General features: G+C 42.3%; 1 protein-coding gene and 1 long non-coding RNA gene across 3 annotated transcripts in view; one reads left to right on the top strand and one right to left on the bottom strand.

The window, feature by feature from the left end:
* Positions 1-20,906, top strand: part of DOT1L (DOT1 like histone lysine methyltransferase) — a 160,022-nt gene that overhangs the window by 17,023 nt on the left and 122,093 nt on the right. For both annotated transcript variants that reach the window (XM_056574229.1, XM_056574240.1), the window contains exon 2: positions 17,562-17,605. In XM_056574229.1, coding sequence (XP_056430204.1) covers positions 17,562-17,605 — 44 coding nt within the window. The remainder of the gene's footprint in view (positions 1-17,561; positions 17,606-20,906) is intronic.
* Positions 13,990-20,906, bottom strand: part of LOC130369244 (uncharacterized) — a 30,714-nt gene continuing 23,797 nt past the window's right edge. Inside the window, exon 4 of the long non-coding RNA XR_008892704.1 lies at positions 13,990-14,269. This is a non-coding gene — a long non-coding RNA (uncharacterized LOC130369244). The remainder of the gene's footprint in view (positions 14,270-20,906) is intronic.

The raw sequence follows: 20,906 nt of genomic DNA, 5'->3' as shown, positions 1-20,906 counted from the left end.
CAAACAAATTTTCTCTCCAAAAGCTCAATGGCGCTCCTTCTTCTCTTCTGAGTATTGTAGTGCGCCCGCAGATCATTGACGTCCACATATGGGGTATTTCCAGAAGAAATGGGGTTACAAATTTTGGGGGGCATTTTCTCCTATTACCCCTTGTAAAAATTAAAAATTTGGGGAAAAACCAGCATTTTAGTGAGTTTTTTTTCTTCTCTTCATTTACACATCCGACTTTAAAGAAAAGTCGTCAATCACCTGTGAGGTGTTAAGGCTCACTGTACCCCTTAGGTTACGTGAGCGGTGTAGTTACCAAAATAGTATGCCATGTTGAGTTTTTTTATTTTTATTTTTTTTGCTATTCTGGCACCATAGGGGCTTCCTAAATGTGACATGCCCCCCAAAAACCATTTCAGCAATAATTGCTTTCCAAAAGCCAAATGTGACTCCTTCTTCTCCTCTGAGCATTGTAGTGCGCCTGCAGTGCACCTGACATACACACATGGGCTATTTCCATGTTTTTTTTTTTTTTTTTTTTTTTTAGTAAGAATTAAAAAAATGGCTCTACTTGAACATGCGTGTGTTAAAAATGAAGATTTTGAATTTTCTCCTTCACTTTGCTGCTATCCCTGCCATGTGAATAAACCCTAAAGTCTTCGGAAATTTCTCCTAAATCCCTCTCCTCAGATACTGAGGTCAGAACTATGTCATATTTGATATTCTGCCTGAGGGTTTTTACACCCCAGGTGCATTACCTTGCACTTATCAACATTAAATTTCAGTTTCCAGAGTTCTGACCATTCTTCTAGTTTCTCTAAATCCTTTTCCATTTGGCGGATCCCTCCAGGAATATCAACCCTGTTACATATCTTTGTCATCAGCAAAAAACACATAACTTACCATCGAGACCTTTTACGATATCACTAATGAAGATATTAAACAATATTGGTCCCAGTACAGATCCCTGAGGTATCCCACTGGTAACAAGACCTTGCTCAGAATAGTCTCCATTGACTACAACCCTCTATTGTCATTCACTCAGCCACTGCCTAATCCACTCAACAATATGGGAGTCCAAGCTCAATGACTGTGGTTTATTGATAAGTCTTCTATGTGGGTCAGTGTCAAAAGCCTTACTAAAATCTAGATATGCGATGTCTACTGCCCCTCCACCATCTATTATTTTAGTCTTAGGAGATCTCTAGCTGCCATTAGACTTATTGGCTCCCACTCTTGTGGGTTGTCTTAGAAGTCTCAACATAATGCAACGCCTTTAGGTGTCATGATCCGTATTGATCATGGCATCTAAAAGGTTAAACCTAGACCTCAGTGGCATTGCCGATGTCTGCCATTACACCCGCTGCACATGAAGTAAGCTCAGCTCCTGCGCTCTCTTCATGTACTGAACTTTGGGGGTTATCCAGGAAAAAACTTTTTTATATATCAACTGGCTCCAGAAAGTTAAACAGATTTGTAAATTACTTCTGTAAAAAAATCTTAATCCTTTCAGTACTTATGAGCTTCTGAAGTTTAGGTTGTTCTTTTCTGTCTAAGTGCTCTCTGATGACGTGTGTCTCGGGAACCGTCCAGTTTAGAAGCGGTTTGCTATGGGGATTTGCTTCTAAACTGGGCGTTTCCCGAGACAGGTGTCATCAAAGAGCACTTAGACAGAAAAGAACAACCTTAACTTCAGAAGCTCATAAGTACTGAAAGGATTAAGATTTTTTTAATAGAAGTAATTTACAAATCTGTTTAACTTTATGGAACCAGTTGATATATATAAAAAATGTTTTTCCTGGATAACCCCTTTAAGTGTGCATCCTAATGTGTTAAGTCCCAGGGCACCTTTAGGGTACCATCACACATGGCAGTTTTTTTTTTTTTTTTTGTAATACTACCAGTTCAGTGTTTGAGCAAAAACTAGAAGAGATCCAGTAGGAAGGAGCAGTAGTAGTCTTTCTTTAAAGGGGTAGTCCAGTGGTGAAAAACTTATCCCCTATCCTAAGGATAGGGGATAAGTTTGAGATCGCGGGGGGTCCGACCGCTGGGGCCCCCTGCGATCTCTCTGTACGGGGCCCCGGCTCTCGGCCCAGATAGCGGGTGTCGGAGATTGCCGAATGCAGCGCTTCGGCTCTGCCATAGAGTTGTATTGAGGGGGTGTGTCGGCCGCTGCCTCATGCGGAGGTCGACACGCCCCCTTCCCGCGGGCTGTCGGGGCTCCGTACAGGAGTTCGCAGGGGGCCCCAGCGGTCGGACCCCCCGCGATCTGCGACTTATCCCCTATCCTTAGGATAGGGGATAAGTTGCTCACCACTGAGTCACCACTGGACTACTCCTTTAATATTTTCCATTTCTTTTGAATACACTTCTGGCTTTGGCTCAAACTGTTGTACCAATTTTACAGGGAAAAACTGCCATGTGTGACACCAACCTTGGAACCTTCTGGCAATCCTTGTATATGACCTGACCATTCATCTCATGAGCTACAGCTTTCCTCAGCAAAATCAGCCGACACACATTGTAATAGCGGTACTGTAGGGTGATGTATTATGGTTCAGTACAACTTAGAATTTCTGTGGAGCCATAATAAGTTTTTTGAATGGAATCGCTTACCTCTGGATCATGCTCAGAGTTCAAAGAGGCTTTGTGCTGCATTATGCTCTCCTTCTCCCTTTCTTCTCACTTCTTGCTGCCTTGACTTAAAGGGGTACTCCACTGCCCCAGCATCCAAAACATTTAGTTCTGTATGCGGGCTCCGAGGGTCACGCCGCCTCAATGCAAGTCTGTTGGAGGGGTGTGACAGCTGCCACCCTTCCTCCTATAGGCTTGCATTAAGGGGCGTGACGTAAATGTTCCTGGACACTGGGGCAGTGGAGTACCCTTTTAACATGGCACTCGGTGCTGGAGTCCTATATATCAATCAGCTCTGTGCATGGTCTAAAGCTGACCTACTCCGTTATTGTGTATTTTTGAAGTACTCATGTACTACCTTTTATTTTACACTTGTAAATAAGGTAAACTGTAGGCAAAATCCACTCAAATTTAGTCTGTTCTATGGTAAAGTCTTCAGGAAGCAAGTATTTACTCATTTTTCTAGAGGATTCTACACAGGCGGCTACTGATTACCATCATTTACTGACAATGGGGGCAGATCTGCCGCGCATCCCCCTGTCCATTTTAGTCCTGATATGGAAGTATATCCCTGAGCTCTGCTCCTGAAATGGTAGGTGTCCTTATGGTTGCACTAGTATCAGTGATAACCAGCACGGTGTGGCCATGTTAGATCTGTAATTACGGTGACAAATATCTGCTTTGAATTTCTCCTTGGTGATAATAGACTACGCTAAGGGACGGGAGCAGATGTGAGACCCTATGGGTGTCTTTCATCACTGTACCTCTGTGCTTGCCTTACCTGTACCGGTTATAGGTATACAGAAGAAATATTATGCAGTAACAAGCTACAAGACTGTCACACTGCTACCCTCAAGACATGTTTTACATTATTATACTAAAATGTAGCATTTAATTTCTCTTTTCCCCCTGTGATATACAGTACTGCATTTCATCTTGTGCTAGTTCAGACAATGAATGTAGTTCTTTGTATAGATGTAAGTAAAATAGCCATGCTGGAACTATTTGCTTGCCTGTCATTGTAAATGATTTGCTTGTATTTGGGATTTGCCTACATATTATGTGTAACACGTCTCAATGAAGAGCAATTGTACTGGATCCCTTTTGCACTGCTGCCAGCCTTATTCACATGGTATTGTTGAAGGGGCTGATGGATGGACATACAGGTGTTCCAAGACGTTGTGTGTAAATAGGACTCTGCTAGTATTAGAAGAATATACTGCGGCTGGAGATAATGTTAAATGCATAAACATATTAAATCCATTACTCTTTATGCCACACACATGAACCACCAGTCATTAATAGGTTAATGTGCCTACTATTGCTCTTGCATTCTTGGTAAACTTGTTTAGGCACTGCCTTTGTTTGGGGAGTAGTGTTGGCATATATTGGGCACACCCAAGTAATTTTACATGTATCTCACCATAAATTGCTTAACCCTGTTCTAAAGTGTCAAAACTATTTGGAGAGGTAAATTGGTCTAAACACCAACTATTCGAGGGGACATTCTAAAGGTGCCTACAGATATAACCTAGCTGTCACTGAAACTGTCATTCACAGCTGAGATTAAGTGACAGTGAAACACTTTATGCATAGACTAAGCCGCTAAAGTATTCCCTCAGAGCTGGCAGGAGGGTCCCGGGAAGCATGGGGGATCTGCCTTTTGGACACTGGCAGCGGTTATTTTTGGTCTTGCAGTCTGCATTACCAGAACTTTTAACAAGTCTCCATCTTCTGTATGGTCTCATAACTGCTAACATAGTTGTTCCCTTTCCTCCTTCCTGAAGTATAAGTAGAATCGGGACATATGAGCATAGGAAGATACTTTAGTTTCACAGAGAAAGGGATGTTGATGATGTGGCTCTGATGGTTGTCTCATGTAATGTAATCTTATATTTTCCTATATAGGAACTTATTTTGTGATCTATTAGATTATGCTGTGAAGTTAAAGTTAACATTATGACAAATGTTTCCAATGATAGCAAAAGTTATTTGTCTATGATGCTTGTAGCCTTTTGACTTGATCTAGTTATGAAGGGTTAAGTGGTTGCGTAGTAGGTTAGTCAGACACTAAGAAACGCCTAGTGAGTAATCTGTCCTTGATGCCAAGCTTCCAGTGTCACCTACTGCTGCCCTATGACTGAGAATTAGTATATGGCTGCTGCGTAAGCCATGAGACATTATGCCTGTGTTAATTCCGGCCTCCCACTCTTGGTTATAAGTTTAGAGAAATCTCTAATGGAAATGTTGGCAAAAGCCTCCCCCTCCCCCATATAAAGCTATGCAATATATCTATAGACTAACATCTATGTGACTCTGCCAGCTGTTTCATGTGCATAGAATAGTGCTAGGTGGTATACCGGTTCATACCGAATACAGAAATTTATTTTTTCTCCTGCACAATATGAATTTTTCCCATACCGCAGTACCGGTTCTGCCCCTCCACCCCCCCCCCCCTCGAATGAATGAATAATCAGCCGCAGCATTTGTCCCCATATCGGGGAGCTAATCATATGTGACCTGCGGACGCTGTTCTGCTTCGGTGTCAGCCTATCACTGGCCGGGCAGGGATGTCCCGCCTCAGCCAGTGATAGGCTGAGCCCACTGTCATGTAACGAGCCGGCTTCTTACATGACAATGTGCTCAGACGGAGGAGGGGCGGAGGATTTGTTTGAGGAGCGCCACAGGTCACATGATTGGGTGGGGGGGAATACTGTGGAACCGCCATAACTTACAAAAATACTGTGATACACATATTTGGTCATGCTGCCCAGCTCTAGCATAGAACATGTGACATGCACTTCGAGCTCACATACATTTGTGTTTGTGCATTTACATCTGGCCTAAAATAAAATCTGAATGTAGAATAAGTCACGTGACCCACAACATTCACTTATCACTGGGATGCACTCCTGCTCTGCCTCTATTTGAAGCAGCCGTCCTGCCGAACAGACAGGGATGACTGCTCATGGTCATCACTGGACTGAGTGCTGCTTAGAAATAAGAGCACAGCCTCCTGTAGGGCAGTCATAGTCTGAGCTGTATGACAGACACCAGTGAGCACTTTCCCTTGCAAATGAAAGTGCTCCCATTTGGTATTTCCCTCTGCTCTTTTCTTCCCCTCGTTAAAGGGGTACTCGGCTGGAAAACAAATTTTAAATCAACTGGTACCAGAAAGTTGAACAGATTTGTAAATTACTTATATTAAAAATCTTAATCCTTCCAGTACTCATCAGCTGCTGTATACTACAGAGGAAGTTAAAGGGTTGGTCCAGTTAAATAATATATCATTTATTTAATTCCCTCATGTAATGATAAATATAACTTCCTAAGCAAGTAATTATAAGTAATGTACCACTGCAGAGCTTTATAAAGCCCAAATCAGGCGAAATGCAGCAAAATAAGAAATCCTGCGTCAACTCTGTCTCGGCTTTCTTCCCCTAACTGGATCTGGCTCCCACCCTTGGAGACACGGATCATGTGAATTTTATGCTATCTATGGTGCCTGGCTTGAAGTTTTGTCTCGAGTCCATGAAAGCCATGTAATTTACTTTGTTCCCTCCCCTGTTATCTGACATTGGATTTTCCTTTGTAAATACAGTAGAGAAGTAATTTAGTAGATTGGCCTTTTCCTCCTCCACCGTTGCCCAGATATCAACCACCCTTCTCCCCTGAAATGCAGCAGAATGACTGAAAGGGTTCAGTGAAAAAAAACAATCGGGGCTGTGGTCATTGTTAAAGGGGGTAAAGATAGATAAATAGGTCTAAACTGATGCATTATGTGAAATTTAAGCATATATGAAAATACTAATAATTATCAGAAATTAGGGCTGCAAAATATGGGGAAAAATGTGCGATTTCGGTCAAGGACATAAATATTGCAATTTTGATATGCTATTGCGATATTATAAACAAATGGTTAAATTCCCCCCATCATCTAATATCAATCCCTCTATTTCATAAAGCCAGCTCGTCCAATTTTATGTTCGTTGACTGGACATAAAATTGAGGGGATTGGATATAAATTGGGGAGAAATGAGCTTAATTCCTTCTCCGCATTTCATGTGCCTGGCTTGATATAGTGTAGTCTCCCCACCCCTCCTCTCTGTCGTTGTTGCAGTTGCGTTGCTCTATTGTGCAGCGTAGCCACATGGGAGGGAACACTGGGAGTATGTGTATTCCCTTATGGACCGGTAGGGGTTTTGGTTTTTTTCCTCTTATGATTACAATAGTCATCTTCTGACCCCTATATCTTATTTTTCCATATACGGGGCTGTATGAGGCTAATTTTTTCCAAAGTGATTTGTAGTTTTTATCAGGACCAATTTTTGTTTTGATGGGACTTTTTAGTCACTATTAGAGATGAGCGAACTTACAGTAAATTCGATTCGTCACGAACTTTTCGGCTCGGCAGTTGATGATTTATCCTGCATAAATGAGTTCAGCTTTCAGGTGCTCCCGTGGGCTGGAAAAGGTGGATACAGTCCTAGGAGACTCTTTCCTAGGACTGTATCCACCTTTTCCAGCCCACCGGAGCACCGGAAAGCTGAACTAATTTATGCAGGATAAATCATCAACTGCCGAGCCGAGAAGTTCGGGACAAATTGAATTTACTGTAAATTCGCTCATCTCTAGTCACTATACCAAATCACAATATTTACCTGCATAAACACTTTTCTTGTACTGTGCCACCCTACAGCATATACAGCTGCTACACTACATACAGTTAGCTTAAATGCATGAGGAAATCTTTTTCTTGCCTGGCTGAATACTATCTGGCCGTTATGATGTAAATATACATTATGTACAACTATAGCTTTTATATTACAGGCTGTAACACTGAATTCACCTTTATAAGGGGGGAGGATATTGTTCACACTGTATGCTGTGTAAGAAGAGGAGAGAACTTACAGGAGTTGTCTGGTGAAAAATTATTTATCCCCTATCCTTGGATAGGAGGTTTATAGATCGTGGGGGTCCAGAGCACTGGGGGTCCCGGCAGTCGGCTGGAAGGGGGCATGCCGCACAGAGCGCCGGCTGACACGCTCACCATGTACCCCATAGAGATACATGGAGGGGGTGCCGGCCGCGGCTGAACCCCTGACACCCCCCTGCGTTATGAAGATTAAATTCTCCTGATGGATGGCTTACATTATGCAGCACAGAAATGAGCATCTGAGGTAATGACTGTTGGGAAATTAAGTTTTAAAGAAAATTGTGATAGATGGTCCGCCCACCACCCAAATTTACATAAGAAAAAAGGGAGTTGATGAAAAGAAGGCAGCAGCAATAAGGTAAGGTCACGTCTGCATTATTTTTCAGAAGCAGACATATCATTTCATTTCAATCAAAAGAGACCTAGTGAACAGTCAAGATGCAAAACTGAGATCACAAAATGTTGCCAGCCAGCAGTAACACCTTCATTCCAGTGATGGTGAGCGGAATCAGGTGGGTATGGCCTCAACAACTGGATATTGATGGCACATCTTGCAGTACACACTCTATATACCTGCAATGTCATAGCACCTGTTAGAAAGGCTTTTTTCTCTCTCTCCACTATGTGTGGGGGGGGGGGGGGGGGGGGTGGCAATCGCACCAAGCTTTTAGTTGTTGTGAATGAAATGTTCTAGTATAGGGGACTACTGAATGTACCACATTCCCCATCTGAGGAGCTTTCCTTCGGATTATAGTGGTGTGGGTTTTTTCATACCACATTGTCTGACTCACTTTGAATTTGTGCACTGTGAATTTCACAGGTAGGTGGAGACATTTTACCATGAGTAACACATTCATATAAATAGAATTATAATTATATGGCAGCTATAGATTGGTTCCAGCTGCTGTACATGGGCACGACAGAGAAGGCATTGATATCTATCTAGGGGAGTTTATCTTCATGCAGATGACCAGTCAGTTTTTATGTCACCACTTCATGCAAATACTGAAATCATGATGCATTATTGTGCATGATTTAGTGTGAAGTTAAAGGGTAGCTCCCACCATACTTCCCCCCCCCCCCCTCTCTCCCCTGTCCCTGCCTATTGCCCATCTATCCCTAACCCCCTCCCTGCCTTTAATATTATTTATTTTTTACATATTATAAATGCCTTTTGTCTGCCTGGTAGTGTGCTCCCTACCAGGCAGACTTCCCCAGCAGGCACAACGTCACTGATGCCTGCTGGGTTGCACACTTCCGCCCTTAGTTCACCTATTTAGTGTACCTCCAGCTGTTTCACCACTACAACTCCCAGCTTGCCCTGACATCTATTGGCTGTCAGGGCATGCTGGGAGTTGTAGTGGGGAAACAACTGGAGGCATACTGTATAGGTGAACAACGTATCTGTGATAGCCGCACATCCCGCTCCCCGCTGCGCAGCCCCGCCGCGTCGCTTAACCCACTATACCTATTCAGTGTACCCCCTCCCCATCGCGCAGCCCACAACCCCACCCCCAACACCACCGCTCCGCTCAAACCACCCATCCCCCCCCTGTCCCCCAGTTCACCTATTCAGTGTACCTCCAGCTGTTTCCCCACTACAACTCCCAGCTTGTCCTGACATCTGTTGGCTGTCAGGGCATGCTGGGAGTTGTATTGGGGAAACAACTGGAGGCATACTGTATAGGTGAACACCGTATGTGTGATAGCCGCACATCCCGCTCCCCTTCGCGCTGCCCGCAAACCCCCCCCCCCCCCCCAACACCACCGCTCCGCTCAAACCACCCATCCCCCCCTGTCCCCCAGTTCACCTATTCAGTGTACCTCCAGCTGTTTCCCCACTACAACTCCCAGCTTGTCCTGACATCTGTTGGCTGTCAGGGCATGCTGGGAGTTGTATTGGGGGAAAGAACTGGAGGCATACTGTATAGGTGAACACCGTATGTGTGATGGCCGCACATCCCGCTCCCCTTCGCACTGCCCGCAACCCCCCCCCCCCCCCCCCGGCATAACATTTTACCTGTCCCCGGGAGTCGAGCCGGCGTGCGAGGCCAGGGAGCCTGCGCGCATCCTCTTCCTTCAAAGCGCTCGCTCCCGCCTGTCTGACAGGCAGGGAGCGAGCACAGCATGACTGAATTCGGACCGATGCCCGGCCGACATCGGTCCGAATTCAAGCGTGAAGTCACGCCAGGCTGCAGCCGGCAACTAGGAGGGAGACCCCTAGTGGCTGGTTTTTAAATGTAAATTAAACCATTTTAATGAAGAAAAAAAAATAGTACAACATATCAAAAGAAAAATTTGGTGAGAGTGCCCATTTTTTTTGCACAAAAGGACATGTAAATATGTGTTGCAGCATGCACTATTAATCCTAATAATTTAAAGGTTACTCTAGGGAACTAAGGGGGAGATTTATCAAAACCTGTCTGGAGGAAATGTTACTGAGTTGCCCATAGCAACCAATCAGATCACATTTTTTTTCAGAAGCCTTTTCAAAAATGAAAGAATAGTGCTGGTTGATATGGGCAACTCAGCAACTTTTTCTCTGGACAGGTTTTGCTAAATCCCCTATAAGTTAAGTTCTCCCCTATATAGGGGATAAGTGTGTGATCGTCGGTCAGACAGTGGATAAGTTTTAGTTCCTATCATGTACTTTTATGCCATACCTGCAGAAATGCCATAACTGTCTGATTTGTCTTGATCCAGAGTTCCATTCTGGCTGCTGCAAGTTGTTAGCCCAAAACAGCTGATTATTGTTTAACACATTTTGTGCAATTCCTAATGATTTTAATGGGTGTTGCATAAACATTGTAGTTCAGTGTACAGTGCTGTTTAGGTATCCTTCATATATGCCATTTTAGCTTAATTCAGCCTAAAATTTTGTGCATTTATGTATTTTAGTATTCAACAAAATGCTTAGCTCGCCAGTTATTCCAGGAATACTGTTAGTATCACACCACTTGCTGTTTTTTTTAATAGCTGTATGCTAGGTTTACACTAAAGTATTTCTGGCCAGACACAATCCGTTAGTAGATTCCAAGTGCATCCAGTCACTACTGAATGGCGCGGACATTTCTGTCCCCAAAAACATTAATGTCTTTGGTGCAGATACTGCCTAAAGCGGAATTGACTAAAATTTCGTAGTGCCTAAAATGGGATTCTGTTTAACAGGAATTTCTGACTAAAATTCCTAACTGGAATTCCAGACGAAAATTCTGTAGTGCTTGTCCACACCACGTTTTTGCAATACAGTTCCCATTGACTCCCATGTTAAATTTATTTATTTATATATATATATATATATATATATATATATATATATATATATATATATAATATATAAAATATTAGTGTGTGTGTGTTTCAATAAGTGTTTTTTTTTTGGTAGGCTACGGTTTTGGGTACAGGAAAAAAAACTGACAAAACTGTACAGGATGCAACTGGATGCATCTTTCGGCTTACGGTTTTCAATGGAGAGTCAATGCATACTGTTTTCAATAAGGTTCCATACGGTTTTCAAATTGAAAATGTATACGGCAACTGTACTGCAAAAACGTGGTGTGTGTATAGGTGGACAAACTGCTTATTATTCTTTCTTTTTGACTGTGTATGTGGAGAAATCCCTGTTATGGTGTGAGGAGATTGCAATTGTTTAGCATCTCCTTTGACATTTAATACAGTAACGCCATTAAAAAAAAAAAAAAAAAAACAGTATGTTGGACTATATGAACATTATTCCTGGAATATTCCTGGTGAAGTGAACTTTTTTTTTTGTAAATACAAAACCATTTTAGACTTTGGGTTTAATATAACAGATTGCTGCTTTAATAATGTTACATATGAAATTGTGTATTTACAGAAAGGTTAAATAGGATCTTTGCAATGGGAATATGTCCCCCATGACAGGTGTGGGGCTGTGCACATCTACGTCCTTCCTGTCATGTGAGGAGTGGGGCTGTGTGAAGATCTACGTCCCTCCTGCTGCCCAGCTCTGCCTTCCCCTCCCCTTGCTGTATCTTCGGCAATCTCCTGACAGCTAAGGGAAAGGGCAAATGCAGAATTGCATAGAATACAAGTAGGGATCGACCGATATTGATCTTTTAGGGCCAATACCAATAAACTGTAACCTTTCAGGTAGGGATCGACCGATATCGGGTTTTTTAGGGCCGATACCGATAATCGGTGCAGGTTAGGGCCGATAGTCGATAACTTATACCGGAATATCGGTATAAGTTATCGGCTATTTAACCCCCTGCGACACCGCTGCAGATCATTGATTTAAAGCGGGCGCTTTAAATCAATGATCTGCAGTGGCTTTTGCAGGGCCATAGGCCGCCGGCGCCACCCGCTTCTCTCTCCCTACCTGTCGGGGTGGTCCGGGCCATCCATCCTTCCTTCCTGTAGTGTCCGGGGGCGTTCCGGGTGAAAAGTGAACCGGTCCGGGCTGTCCTTCTCCGGCGGTCATCTTCTACACTCCGGGCATGCTCAGGCCTAGTACGCTGCATAGACGCCGCTGCGCAGTGACGCCCGTGCGCAGCGACGCACCTGACATCACGGCGCAGTGGCGTCTATGCAGTGTACTAGGCCGGAGCCAGCCCGGACCGGTCCACTCTTCACCCGGAACGCCCCCGGACATTACAGGAAGGAAGGATGGCCCGGTCCACCCCCATTACGGGTAAGTTTAATTTTTTTATTGACTCGCAGGGTGGGGGAGGGGTCCAACCGGTATAGCGGTATGGGCAAAAATCCATACCGGTATACCGCCCAGCATCACGGTGGGGAGTGCGGTGGGTCGCGGGTCGGGGGGGGGGGGGGGGGGGGGTGGCGGTCCCGGTGCGGTGGGGGCATTATCGGCAAGGTAATTGCCGATACCGATAATGCCCAAAATCGTGATTATCGGCCGATAATATCGGCCATACCGATAATCGGTCGATACCTACTTTCAGGCCAATAGCCGATAACTTATACCGATATTCTGGTACAAGTTATTGGTTATTTCTATATAAAAAGCAGGGGAAAAGGGGGGAAGTGATGAGGGAGGGGGGAAGGTAGGGAAAAAAAATATAATATATAATTTGGAGAGAGGGAGAGGGAGACGGAGGGAGAGGGACGACGAAGAGAGACGAAGAATTGCATAGGAGGAACATGATGGGGTGGGGTAATGACACGGGAAATGATGTGGGGGGGATTATAGGACATGGGTGGGAGAAGGCGGTGAGAGGGGTAAATGTTGCACTGGGACTGATTAAAGGGAAGGAATGATGTGACACTGGAGGGGACGGGACCAAACTGAGGTGCAGAAGAAATCAAAGTTGGGGGATGATGTGGCATTTAGTCCAAGTAATTTATATAACATTTATTTACTTTTTACTTAAATTTCCCTGTTAAAATGGGTGTGTGTGTGTTATACGCCAGTGCGTGTTATACACCGATAAATACAGCACTAAAAGTCAGTGTTTCCCAACCAGGGGGCCTCCAGTTTTTGCAGAACTACAATTCTCAGCATGCCCGGACCGGCAAAGGCTGTCCGGGCATGCTGGTAGTAGTAGTTTCATAACAGCTGAAGGCACCCTGATAGAAAAACACTGAGCTAAGTAAAAGGGCGCAGGGAGGGAAAAAAAAAAACTTCTGCTCACCTACTCCCGGTCACTGCATTCAACTAGTAGGACCTTTCCCTTTTCAGCCAATCACTGGCCGCAGTGGTGTCACGTGTCAAGCCAGTGACTGGCTGATGGGAAAAGGTATTTTTCGGCAGCAAATACACTAGGTTTATGCGGTGGGCATAAAATGGGTAGATTTATTCAGCTGTTCCCGAGATATAGTAAAGCCTTGTAATCTGCAAATAACTCTTAACTATACTGGTGGTGGGTTTGAAGACTATCTGCATCTGTGTATATATGTAACACAGGAGGCAGTATGAGGGATCAGTGTGGAGATGGAGGTTAAGATAAGTAAAACAGGTTTTTGTTTCTTTGAAAAGATAGGGACACTTATGACAGGGAAACTCGGGGAAGATGAGGGGACATTAATAACTGATACACAGGTTAAAAGGGGACACTAATGACGACTAATTATAAGATGTCACACCACATCCTGGCCCCGAGATTCAGGAAGTTGTATAGTTCTTTTAAGTCTAACCACAGTGCTCTCTGCTGACACCTCTGTTCAGAGCAGGAGAGGTTTGCTGTGGGGATTTGCTCCTACTCTGGACAGTTCCTGACATGGACAGAGGTGTCAGCAGAGAGCACTGTGGTCAGACTGAAAAGAACAACTCCATTTCCCCTGTAGCATACAGCATCTGAAGGAAGGATTAAGATTAAGTCATTTACAAATCTATTTAATGCGTACCTGTTAAAAAAAACTTTTGATATAATGTAGATAATACTATATGTATATTTGTGATATACATTAATTAAAAAATGTGTTTATTTTTGGGTGAAAAAAAATGCTGTCCCTGCATCTATTGCCTGTGTCTTTTTTTAGGAGACCAAATACAGGAAGTGAGGGCAGGACAAGCAAGACTCTATGCCGACTCCTGGTTGTCAATTATCCTGCTGTATGAGTCGGGAGTGTGTCACAGAGCCCTGCGTGTCCTTGGTGGGCGGAGGCCCTGCGTGTCCTTGGTGGGCGGAGGCCCTGCGTGTCCTTGGTGGGCGGAGGCCCTGCGTGTCCTTGGTGGGCGGAGGCCCTGCGTGTCCTTGGTGGGCGGAGGCCCTGCAACAGGAACACAAATATACACATTTTTTGAACCAATGTATATTTTAACCAATCTATATATAATTGTTTTTGTTAGTGACAGGTACACTTTAACTTTTTGGCACCAGTTGATTTAAAATAAATAAATAAATGAATAATTGGCCAGGTATCTCATTTGCAAAACAAAGCAGTAAGGCATGTATGGCATTATCCTATGGGTATGCTGAAAAAGTGAAGACGAGAACGATGGAGCAATCAACGGAGAAATGTACTGATCATTCTCGTCTTAGACATTTATGGCATGCCAACAGATGTGCCATAAATGTCTGATAGACAGGTCCTCCATCTTGGTATCACATCTGTCTCCAGAACAATGATTTTTTATTTTGTAACTGTCAGCAGCTGCTCCATATCTGTATGCTCTGTAAAAGCACCAAAAACCCTATCTAGTGTAAAACCATATATTTGAAGAGCAGGTTAAGGCGCGCAGTCTCTTGCTGCTTTTGTTACTTCCTTGATACATTGCGCTCAATACACTGTGGGATAAGCAAGAGACATCAAACAAAGAATAGAAGTTCCCTTACAGAAGCCATGCACATGGATGGAAAAAAGACAAATCGCGCATTTGTTGCTGCACTACATGTAATGCTTATGTACAGGGAGATTTAAAAAAAAAAAATTCTCCTGTACAGGTCCACCAGGTGCTTGTAGTAAAACAGTAGTCAGGACTGTTGTCCTTTTAAGAAGCGTTGGTCACCTCTATGCCATATGACCCAGTTTTCTGGCTATGAAGGCCACTTTCTTTCCGTGTTTTTGCTCCATGCCCTGATCTGAACTGTTTCTCTGTCCAGTAATGAGCCTCACTCTTCTGCTATTCCAGCAATGTGTGACGCTCTCAGCGCTGTTTATACATTCTTGACTCTTGAGGGAGCACTGGTTCAAGTCCGCAGCACATGTAATATTTCATTGGCTGGCAGGCTCTTACTATTTCCTCTCCGAATATTGTACTCTTAAAAATAAACCTATGTTTCACGCCTTATAAGGGGCTTTGAGTTATAAGCATGTTGTCACTATTTTCTGTCTAGGAAACAATTACTGTCAAAGTATGCATAACTGCTAGGAGTTACTAGGATAAGCTTTCTGAATGGGGAAAACGTCCCCTGAATATATTGGATCTTCTGTATATTTTGAGTCCCAGTTTCTCAAGACTTCACGCATACTTATTTAGGATTTCTTACTGGACATCCAGTATTGTCATTAGATCCCTCACTTGCTGTTTTCTATAAGGCACATTCTCTTTGTGTTGAGTTCAGTGTATCGTGCTCGCCGTCAGTGTATACTTTTATATGTCTGTTTTACTTAAAGTATGTAGTACCTATGAAATAACCATTCTAAAGATTATTTTCTTAGAGCTCTTCATTGTGCCTCTCCTTGTATTCCTCCTGGAAATATTTTAATTGGCAACTGGGTGATACTCTTACCCTTGTCACTGAGGGGTGTTTCTACAGTCTGAGGCTTACACCCAGTTTTGCTGCCTTTTGCACATGCTAAATGCACTCGCCCCTAATACACTACATGGATGCCAAGATTGCCTTTTCAGCACCTATCAGGATGACATCTGCTTCCCAGAAAGCCCAGATACTTTATAGCAGCCAGCAAGAAACCATTCATACTCCAACCACATTGATCACCAATAGGGGATGTCTTCAAAGAAAATATCCATGTTAAATCAAAATCCGAACTCTTCAGTTTGTGTCAGAAGTAAAGTGATCAGAACTTATATTGTGTAGTAGGCTCTGTTCTTGCCATGTAAGCAAACATGGTATGGCATTAAAAGAGGCAAACTGTGGAAGCCAGAACCTAGATACACACATGCATTTTGGCTCTATAAGGGGAAAGACAATTGGGCAGACCCATCAATTGTCTTACAGAAAATACGGTCTGTTACCCACACCATTCAACCCACTGTTTCGTGAGGGGTGCCACATCTATCCCTTCTAAAATGCCTGCCAGGACAAAAGAAACAATGACCTGTAGAAGGGTCTGATAAAATAAAGGGGTTGAAGAATAAATGCATGCACAGCAGAGAAATTTTAAAGTAACCCGACAGTAATGAATTTGAGCTTAATGGCCTTGCTTTTAATTTAATTACTGGCAGTCATTTCTTTTTACTATATCCTTTGGGTTTCCGGATCCCCTTTTTGCAATGAAAAGTGATCCTCGAGAAGGTGGTGCCTTCAATGGGTCAAATATACATAAAAGATTGGGGAAATACATATCTAAGATGGAGAAATCTAGTTTAATTACAAAAAGCGGATCTTTCCAAGTAGAACGGCTTTTGAGATGGTTACACTGCATTATTTAAGTTTGCTTTGCCGTTTTTTGTCACGTCATATATAGTATAATGTGGCAAGCTGTCATGTGTGAACTTTCTATGCCATGTGTGAACCCTTTTGGATTAAAGGAAATAAGTGTCACCCACACTAACCTGTTGGTACAAGCATGTAGTGCCATAACACTAAGGATACTTACCTTTCTACGATCCCTGGTCCCGTTCGTCGGTTATCTTCCTTATTCTGGAGGCAAGCTTGGTGCAGGTCAGAAGCACGCTGCTACTTTTTTGCTCAGTCTGGCTGCGAGGTAACAGTAGGGTGCTCTAGCCATGTACTAAGTCTGCCTCCAGAATAAGGAAGATAAAAGACAAACTGGATCATAGGTCAGGAATAGGCAAGTATCATTATCAGGTTCACCAACACTACACACCTGTTCCAACAGGTTAATGCTGGTGACATGGATGACAGATTAAGGAATAATTAACTTAGGAGATAAGTAGAAGATCGCCGGGAATCTTATTTCCACCCCTCCCAACAATCTCCAGGACAGTATTCCCAGCGATCAGTGAGTCCATGCTGCAGGCGGCACGAGCGCCATTAATTTCTAAAAGGAGCACTGAAAAGACCAGAGTACACCACTCTGGCATCGTCGGCGCTCTCATAGAAATGAATGGAGCCCTGCTGTCCACCGGTAGACGACACTCTCCTCACTGAGAGCCATCTCTGAGATTGTGGGGTCCCTGCCGTCAGACCCACAGTGCTCAACTACTTATCCCCTAGCCTGTGGATTGAAGATAAGTTAACTTTTGCTGCTCTCCTTAAATCCAAATCTAAATGTTATACGCAAACTATAGTTATTGTTTTGTTCATCTAATCTTTTCCTATCTTATCCCCTGTAAGGCTACGTTCACACTTTGTATTTCTCAAAAAATGTTGTGTAGTTGGATTTATTTATTTATTTATTTATTTTCTTGCAGGATAAGCATCATGATGCAGCACATGAAATCATTGAAACCATCCGGTAAGTTGTTGATTAATGTTGGCAAAGCATTTATTTTATTTAGCTTAATGGCTTAATATTTTCCTTTTCTAGTTAGAAAGTTTACTAGCACATACATCTTAGGCTTTGGTACTCCATGTTTGTGGTGTTCGTTTACTGCATATCCAGACACGTAGGAAAAGAGAAATAGTGTACTCAATCTGAATAATTGTTTGAAAATACTGGTAGTGTATAGATATAGAAAATGGAAATCTATTAAAAGATCAACAGACAATAAATAAATAATTAATTGTCTTTAGATTTGTGTATGACTAAAACAAAAAAAAACGTGAGATACTTAAGTTAATAGTTATGTATGCTCAAAAAGTAATGAATAATCACATGTACATATGATAAACACAATTTGTAACATTGTTTATAAAATAAACTAGCAAAACCACAGGGCCCTTGTAGTTGCTATCCTCTAATATACAAACTATAAAACTAAGAAGTAAAAAATCATGTATATAAGTATAAAATGTTCCAATCGCTTACAACACAGTATTGATGGTAGAAAAAGCAGAAGTCATCCAGTGAGAAAGAGAAGTCAATTGTGCAGCCTGATAATGATAAAACCTGAAAATGATGACTAAAGTTGTATGGACACCGTGCAGTGCTGTATGCTAGAGAGGTTTTGTACAGAGTCTATGATGGGGAAATAAGTATCCACTAATAATGACGGAGCAATCCTGTTCCTGATTATCAAAATGAGCACAGAAAACTCGTAATGTAAGCGGATGGAGGGTGCACAGGCACAGCTTGCCCTCCTTTGTGGATTCATGTGGCAATCTTAGTGTTCCTTCTGCCTTGCGGGTAAAGGGATTGATGTGCCTACACCACTAATCTTGGTCCGTATTGGAGATAATCTTCTGGGTCTCCCTGCTTCCTGTCTCCAGTGACAACATGTGGCTTCTGCTTGGAACGCAGGCTGACCGGTCATGCAAGCCGAGGCCTATGCATATCCTTATCAAATGCTTGGGAGAAGTTCTTGATTGACAGGTCTGCAGATTTAACAAGTTACTTTGATGTTCTGGATATGAAAGTGTTGTAGAGCGATTTTACGATCTGGGAACAATGGCCAAAATCTTTATCCTTGGTCAGTGTATATTGTGGCAGTAGTAGATAACTAAGCATAGAATGAGCATTGTTCAGAGTAACAACAAAAATCAAGAATAGATTTCCTACGGAACTAGCCATACATATAATTTTTAAGATATTCTTATGCGAAAAAATAGCAATCTATTTACTAGTCTTAAAGTGGAAAACAAGAAGGATAATTTAATTTTTATTTAAAAGGAATTTAGAACAAGATTGAAACACTGAATATGGGGCAATAGTACAAATTATAAAAGGAAATACTATAAGAGGAAAATAAAATAAAAATTAAATCATGTGCTGACAACCTTATTTGGCGAACGAGGTGGGGACGGTGTGATGCTGGTAGATTACTAAATTACATTCACAGCCCTGTAAATCTCTAATTCTTGGTTCATTGTATGTTAGTTCTTGATGTCAGTGTGTCATTGTTTTCTAGAGAATGTCAGTCTTGCAGCATTACACTTCCAGCACCTGAGGAAATCCTGCAGAGATAGCCATGTGCTTGATATACTGGTTGGATTGTTATGTGTTGGTGGTTTTGTTGTTGGGGCTACCTTTTAATCTTGGATTTAGGAAGAAATTCTAGGCAACTTGAAGTGTAGAATAGAGGCCAATGTTTTGACCAGGTGCATTTTCTCAGATGTCTGAACTGTCCTTAGGGTATGTTCTGAAGCCAACGAAGAAGATGGCAACTATTAAACAAAATGTATAAGTTCTTTGCAGTGGATTTCTATAAAGTGACATTCTAACTTCTCTTTTACCATGCTAAATAAATTAAATTTCTATATTTGTTTTACGTCTTTTGAGGTGTAAAGAGTAGGTTAAAATTACTAATAATAAAGGAAAACTGTAGTGAAAATTTTTCCTTTTAGCCCTATGCCCGGGCTGCCAAAACTTAACCTCTTAAGGACCCAGCCATTTTACACCTTAGTACCTGGCCATTTTTTGAACATCTGACCACTGTCACTTTAAACATTAATAACTCTGGAATGCTTTTAGTTATCATTCTGATTCCGAGATTGTTTTTTCGTGACATATTTTACTTTAACATAGTGGTAACATTTTTGGTAACTTGCTTCTTTCTTGGTGAAAAATCCCCAAATTTGATGAAAAATTTTAAAATTTTGCATTTTTCTAACTGAAGCGCTCTGCTTGTAAGGAAAATGGATATTCAAAATATTTTTTTATTTACATATACAATATGTCTACTTTGTTTGAATCATAAAATTGACAAGTTTTTTCTTTTGGAAGTCACCAGAGGGCTTCAAAGTTCAGCAGCAATTTTCCAATTTTTCACAAAATTTCCAAACTCACTATTTTTCAGGAACCAGTTCAGGTTTGAAGTGGATTTGAAGGGTCTTCATATTAGAAATACCCCATAAATGACCCCATTATAAAAACTGCACCCCCAAAGTATTCAAAATGATATTCGGTCAGCCTTTTAACCCTTTAGGGGTTTCACAGGAATAGCAGGATAGTGAAGGAGAAAATTCACAATCTTCATTTTTTACACTCGCATGTTCTTGTAGACCCAATTTTTGAATTTTTACAAGGGGTAAAAGGAGAAAATTTATACTTATATATGTAGCCCAATTTCTCTCGAGTAAGCACATACCTCATATGTCTGTGTAAAGTGTTCGGCGGGCTCAGAAGCAAAGGAGCGACAAGGGGATTTTGGAGAGTGCGTTTTTCTGAAATGGTTTTTGGGGGGCATGTTGCATTTAGGAAGCCCTTATGGTGCCAGAACAGCAAAAAAAAAAAACACATGCCATACCATTTTGGAAACAAGACCCCTTGAGGAACGTAACAAGTAATAAAGTGAGCCTTAATACCCCACGGGGGTTTCACGACTTTTGCATATGTAAAAAAAAAATTTCACTAAAATGTGTGTTTCCCCCCAAATTTCACATTTTTGCAAGGGTTAATAGCAAAAAATACCCCCCAAAATTTGAAACCCCATCTCTTCTGAGTATGGAGGTACCCCATAAGTGGACCTGAAGTGCACTACAGGCGAACTACAATGCTCAGAAAAGGAGGAGTCATATTTGGCTTTTTGAGAGCAAATTTTGCTCGGGGGGCATGTCGCATTTAGAAAACCCCTATGGTGCCAGGACAGCAAAATAACCCCCACATGGCATACCATTTTGGAAACTAGACCCCTTGAGGAACATAAGGGGTACAGTGA

Source organism: Hyla sarda, chromosome 1 (genome assembly GCF_029499605.1).
Source record: "Hyla sarda isolate aHylSar1 chromosome 1, aHylSar1.hap1, whole genome shotgun sequence".
Lineage (NCBI taxonomy): Eukaryota > Metazoa > Chordata > Amphibia > Anura > Hylidae > Hyla > Hyla sarda.
The sequence above is the reverse complement of the archived record's forward strand: the minus strand, read 5'-3'. Positions and strand labels throughout refer to the sequence as shown.